Below are 6,770 nucleotides of genomic sequence, written 5' to 3'. Positions count from 1 at the left end.
GAAAAAAAATTTCGGACTTTATTTTGTCTTCACGGTGAAAATGGCTTTGGTATTATTGTGTGAAAATTCTCGATTTAATTTTTTATATTTTTAACTTTATAATGCTATGACATATTGAAAAGTGTATGGATCAACATAATCTTTGAATGAGAAATAATATTTTTAATAATCCCTTTTTTATTCGACATACTTTATCTTAATCAAGATATTAATAAGGAATTAGCAGACCATGTAGCTTTTGGAATAATCCACCAATTCTTTAAATTTAAACACTATCTAAAGATTTTCATCGTAGCGTTTTTTTTTTGATAGTGATTTTAATCACTGTCAGATATTATTATACTTGATCCAACTATGCCACGTCACCACTGTGCCGCGACCCCCCTGTACTAGGTTTTTTAGATTGTACTTTGGAATCTCTATTAACAATCATTTTAATAAAATTTAATTTTTCTTTTTTTTTGAGTATACTAACAATTATTGTCATTTTTGTTATACCATTATAACATAGCACTGTTATTGTTATACTTCTAATTTACTTATTTTTTCTTTGTTTATAATTGAGCTAAATATTATTTTAATAAAGGCTGTAAAAAAAAAAAAAAGTCTTCAAATGTGGTTTTAATATTTGACAGTAGTTTTAAAATATTATGGGTTTTTATGAATACAATTGGAATAGTTTATTTTATACCTACTTATTTTAATGTTATAATTGTACATTTAATACTAACATAAAAAAATTAAAACCACCCCCAAAACACAATTCTGGGTACCCCCTGTACTTTTTAATTGTAATATAAGACGGTATATTCTTAACCAATAATTTCATACACTTACTATTATTTATAATTTAAAATAATTATATATTTTAAGGAAAGTCTAATTTTTAATTTATGAATGCGCGACTTATAAAACTAGATGATTTAATTAGTAGCTATAGCAACACTCAAATGGAAAATCCAACAATATTAATCATGAAGAAATTGTGTTGAAACTTGACCTTAATTTTTCTTACCGGTATGTAAATAAATATATCTTAGTGAAAAAATGGTTTGTATGAATGAAGGTTTTCAAAAAATATTTCAAAAAGTTGTACTAGGATGGACGACAGCGTATTTATACTCTGTTTTCTCATGTTCTGTCCCCAAGTGCCCAGAAATCAATGCCGGATGGCACATATACCCTTATGACAAGAGGTACTTTATTTCCTCCAGTATATTCATGATCAGCACCTCCATTATGATCGCCGAATTGGACATATGGATCTGCAATATGAGACCGAACAACAAAATCATTCGATTTATTTTAGAAGTACTGTAATTAGTATATTTTAATTTAGTAGCCTAGAGATAACTAAAAAGGGCTATAACCTCCTTCCAGCCAATTATTACTATTAACTGTGATTTTAGCGCTAGTAAGAGTATCTGACTAACTACGATAAAAAGGCCATTAAACCCCTCTGAGTTTTCATTCTGGTCACATCGTTTTAAAGCTATCTAATTTTGGTTCTCGTTGTTGTTACTTTTCATATAATGTATTAAAATGTAGTTGCTTTAAAAAAATAAATAAATATACATAAAAAAACATTTTTAAAAAGTAGGCGGATATTAAATTTATTTGGTTTGAGGATCGTATACTTCGAGCTTCACATAAATACAATAGTGAAGGTATTTCACTATTTTAGTGCATTTCTAAGCAGCAAAGGTATCAGCGGCGTTTTCAGCGCTTTTTATTTCATTCTTGAGTGTAAAAAAATGTCAAGAAAAGGTTGAAAATTAAACTTTTTTTTTCTTTTTTTTTTAAATTTATTTATCTAAAATTCTACGAGCAAATTATACTATTCAATGGTTTTTTATCTACTGGAGGGAGAAAGAAAAAAGTCTCTACTAATTAAAACACTTTGAGGTTTTGTATAGCCCTTAGTATCTTTTATCTTGTTTTTTATATTAATTTTGTCTAGTAATTAGACAATTACTCCTTTATATTTTTAAGGTATTAATTTAATTTATTTTTCTTTTTTTTTAAATTTATTCATCTAAAATTCCACAAGCCATTAAAAAATTCCATTTGTTTATAATATTTTTTAAATAAAAATTTGTTTCTGAAATATATTGGTAGTTGTGATTATTATTTTTTGTGTTGACAGGTTTACATCAAAACTGTGATAATATTAACAGCTTATGTAGTGTTTTGGCATCCAATAATCATGTCAATATCAAAACTAAATAATTTTTTAAGTATACAGGTAAATAACAAGTGTTAACAGGGCTATAGCAAACGTTGGAAAATACCACTGCCAGTATTTACAAAATTTGTAAAAATTGGTCGTACACTTTTTTTTTTTTAATAATAAGTTTTATGATTGTAGGACAATCATAAAAATTGTAAAACAAATAGCCGATTTGTTTGTTTAATTTAGTTTATTGTCAGCTGTGCTGTTCTAGCTATGGTCTAAGTTTTGAATAATACTTAAAGATAAATTTATAGTTATAGATATTTATATTTTTGACTTACAGTAGCGTATTTAGAAGGGACACAGGGGCACGTGCCCCCCCTAACTGAGTCATGTAAATATTTTATCAAGCAATGTAATAATGTATATCATTGGAAAATTCATTTGTTGGTTATCGACGATACATGGGCTTATGAAATGTTAGTCGATATAGATGTCTTGTGGAGTAAAATTTGACGCCCGTACAGTTGTCCCGTTATTGTTATCACCTATTTTTTAAGTGTTTATTACGTAGAGATCAACTGTATAAAAAGAAATATTTTTATTAATAATGGATTCAAAACTAATAACAGATTTCTTTTCAAAATGAATAATCAATACATATTTAATATGCGTTGACAAAAGTTATGAGCAAAAAAAAATCGATTTATGGTACCTTATTCATGAACATTTTTTGTGTCCCCCCTATTATAAATGCCTAAACACACTACTGATGACTTAGATATAGATATGTCGTCTTGAAAGAAAAGATTCCATTTATTTTCAAAATAAATTACTGGTTTATTTTAAAAATATATATATTATTATTTTATTTATTTTGACTTAATTCATTTAGGCATTTATGTGGAACAAGAGTAAAAACACTTACATCACAGCCAGTGTTCAGTGTTTAAAAAATGTTAGAAGTTCTAAAATGTATTCAATATTATTAAGTGTTATACTATTGGTAAACGTGTTACGCGTGCATGGCCAAAAAGACTTGTAATTATTTTAATTAATTAAATTATTATTATAAACAATATTAAGAATAAAATTATCGGGGGAGTGGAATTTAGTTAAAAGAGTTGACCACAACACATTTATATTTATTTTATTAGAGCTTATCAATATCATACGTTTCTATAAACGAAACTACTTTATCTCAACATAATTTCATCAACCGTTTTTAATTTTAAAAAGTCAGAATATAAAATTCAATATATGTATTCAATTAAAAAAAAATTAAATTTTTTATTCCTGAATATTTTGTTTTTTAGACTTATCTTTAACCAGTGTACCATAGATATGAAACCAGTAAACCCATTCGGAGTATAAATATGTATTTTAAATGAGTTCATTTGATTCAATATTGAGTCATATGTATCATAATTATTTGTCATTAGACATTTTATATAGATTTTTAGGTTATAAAAGGTTGTCGAGGATAATAAAGTTTACTGTGTGATAATTATATATATATATTTTTTTTAGTATGCGTTTGGTCAACCAAGTTTAAAATAATAACTAAGATTTGAAAACTATAATCAATCAAAGTAAAATTTGAAATGCTTAAGATCATATTAGTGTAATTGTCATTTTGTATGTATAATAGTTATATAAATAAATACATTCAGATATATATATTCAGATTAAATTAATTTGTAAAATTTTTTGTTTTATTATGTGATATCATTGAAAAAGGCTCAGTGAATTTGGTACAATTTTTAAAATTTTAAATAATTACATAAAATATTTCTGTATTTTCATGTAACTGTGATCCAATATTTTCCATAAGAAAACATTGCATATATTCAAGTGTATTATTCTGTAAAATAATATGTAATATGTAAAATATTCTTGCATAATATTATTATAAAAGTTAAAAGCAAAGGAGCATATCAGTGGTGTAATCAGGTTTTTTGGTGAAAGTGATAATTAAAAAAAAACAAATATTTGCTAATAATTTTATAAATTAATTTAAAATTTTACGTTGATGAATAAAAAATAAAAAAATTCAATTAAAACCGTGTTATGAATTTTTAGGATATAAAATGGTTATATAATTATTTTTAGCATGCCAAATGTGTTAAATAATTAATAGTTCAATATTATTTAGTAGAATTGTAACTTTTGAATATTGTTATTTTTGTAGCAATATTGTTTTTATTAATATTTTGTCAAGTAGGAATTTAATTTAAAAATATTGAAAATAACAAATAATAACAAAGTTTATACTAATATAGTTCAATAAACTCGTTATATTATATTTTCAATATAAATATTAATTATTTTAAATATAATACTACATCAATTTATGATAGTATAATTTATCATAATGAATATTATGATATAATATATCAAGAAATCATTGAAGTTTATAAGGAATATACCGAGCAACTGCAAATATGGATAAATCTTCAAGCTTTTCAAATAAGAAAAAAATGCTACCAGGAACCTTAATATATTTGCTATAAAAATAATTTTCAAATTGTAACAATAATAATAATATTAATAATTCTTAATATATTCAGAGTTTTAATAATAATAATGCTAATAATTTAGCATTAATAACAATAAAAATAATAATACAAAATTCTGCACTTATTGTAAAAAAAAATTTTAACAGACAGAGTTAAAGGTCACAATCTTCTCAATTTAAATTTAAATTTAAATTGAGATTTAGATTTATTTAATAATAATTTTATTTGACTAAGTATATTGCAATTCTATACTTACTGGGTAGCTAGTCTCGTCGCTAATGTCTTTGTTTTAACGAACATTGCGCCGGCAGACAACGCAGAGAAACTTACCAGTATATTTGCAGTGTTCAATTTTTGTCTTGGTGATTATTGTGCCGCATCCTTTCAAGGCGCTAGCGCAGGAATACATTGGGCCACCATCAGGCACGTGAACATTGGTGGGCCTGGCCCCCCTTAGATTTAATGTGGCCCAGGGCCAGCCCCCCCAAATTTAAAATTCAATTATTTTTACGAATTATCAATAAGGTACTAGGCCTTATATACATTGAAATTATTATTAATTTGTGATTACTATTGAGTAATACAGTTATTATTATGGCTGTATTTTCATTTTTATATTCATAGAAAACGTTATTTGAAAAAGATAACATTCTGGACGTAATAATAAATTGAATAGCAGTTACTCCAAACGTGGTTGTAGATAAATTTTTTTTAACTCTGGTCCAACAAATGATAAACTATCAAGTATCATTGATACTTATTGAAATATGCATTGATTAGAATCTAGTTGATTACAAAATTCGATAGAGTAATACTCTATGAAAATTTTTTTTATATATCTTATCTTTAATCTGTTTTTTTTATTATAATTTAGTAGTTATAATAGGTAATTTATTTGTTTTTGTTAATTTGTTATTTGCGTGCTCTAAATAATAGTAATGAAAATATGACTAAAAAAAGGCAGGAATTGTTTTTAATTTTAAATAAAATAAATTTTACATTGTTTATAATTTATATTTATTTTCAAAATTATTTATAACTTATTTGTTATTAGTATTTAGGTATAAATTATTTTTTCTTAAAAGTTGAAAAATTAAATCAGCTTATGTTCACATCATTATTTTATTAGCGTCGATGCAAAACTGAGAAGGTATTGGTTTTACTATGATTTTGTGTCTGTTACCACTTTTTCTCAGCTCTCACCAAACCGATGTCTTTCAATGATACGTCAAAAGTTCACAAATCGTATCTAGTCGAAGACATTACTCTCAAAAATTGAAAAAAATTCCCTCGTTCCCCGTAAATGGAGGAAACCTCCAAAAAAATTACAAATTTAAAAATCGCTTGTTTTCGAAATTTTTTCAATTTTTTTTACTTAAAATTGCTATAACTTTTTTAAAAATAACCAAATCAATATAATTATTTTTTATAGATGCTTGATATCGTTACCTATTATTTGGTATATATTTTTTTTCATATCTGACCCTTTACCTGCCCACAGAGGGGGATTTAAAATGACAACTTTTTCACAAAACATTAATTTTTTCAACTTGACTTTTGAAAATGTTCCGGAAAGTCTGACACTTTTATATATATTAAATTAAAGCTAATGTAATGTACTTTATTATGGAAAAAAAAATTTTGGACTTGTTAATTGAGCTAAAAGTTATGGTAATAAATTTATTTTTTTTATTTTTATTATTATAAACTTTCACTTTAAAGGACAAAAAAAGTAGGTTAAGAATTATTACTTTTAACATATTAAAAATCAATAATAACTTGAAAACAATTAATTATCAAAAATATATTATCTATAAGTAAAAAAGAATTACTAATCTGGATATAAGTAAGGAAGTAGAAGTTGTTGTTGCTTTTGTAATTATCCACAAATTTTAAAAATTAAAGACTATCTAAAGATTTGCATCGAAGCGTTTCTTATGATAGTGATTTTAATCACTGTCAGATTAAATCTATACTGGACCCAACTATGCCACGTCCCCACTGTGCCACGACCTCACTGTGCTGGGTTTTTTTTATATTTATCTGTTCATAACCATCAGTCAATGACTGTCTGACAA

General features: G+C 25.1%; 1 protein-coding gene across 1 annotated transcript; it reads left to right on the top strand.

Moving 5' to 3' along the window:
* The first annotated feature begins 1,047 nt into the window (after positions 1–1,047).
* LOC126897935 (uncharacterized) lies at positions 1,048–3,806 on the top strand. The gene is made up of 4 exons (XM_050671882.1): positions 1,048–1,311; positions 2,147–2,245; positions 3,069–3,214; positions 3,704–3,806. Exons 1-4 carry the CDS (start codon positions 1,048–1,050, stop codon positions 3,726–3,728), a joined length of 534 nt encoding a protein of 177 aa, XP_050527839.1. The 3' UTR covers positions 3,729–3,806.
* Positions 3,807–6,770: the final 2,964 nt, after the last annotated feature.

This window comes from Daktulosphaira vitifoliae, unplaced genomic scaffold, assembly GCF_025091365.1.
Source record: "Daktulosphaira vitifoliae isolate Bord-2020 unplaced genomic scaffold, ASM2509136v1 Scaffold_2, whole genome shotgun sequence".
NCBI classification, from domain to species: Eukaryota; Metazoa; Arthropoda; class Insecta; order Hemiptera; family Phylloxeridae; genus Daktulosphaira; species Daktulosphaira vitifoliae.
This window is presented reverse-complemented; position numbering and strand designations above follow the sequence as displayed.

Coding starts and splice junctions, on each gene's coding strand:
- LOC126897935 (XM_050671882.1), top strand. CDS start 1,048: ATGGTTTGTATGAATGAAGGTTTTCAAAAAATATTTCAAAAAGTTGTA. Junction 1,312..2,146: donor TCATTCGATTTATTTTAGAA/GTACTGTAATTA, acceptor TTGTGTTGACAG/GTTTACATCAAAACTGTGAT. Junction 2,246..3,068: donor ATAATTTTTTAAGTATACAG/GTAAATAACAAG, acceptor TAATTCATTTAG/GCATTTATGTGGAACAAGAG.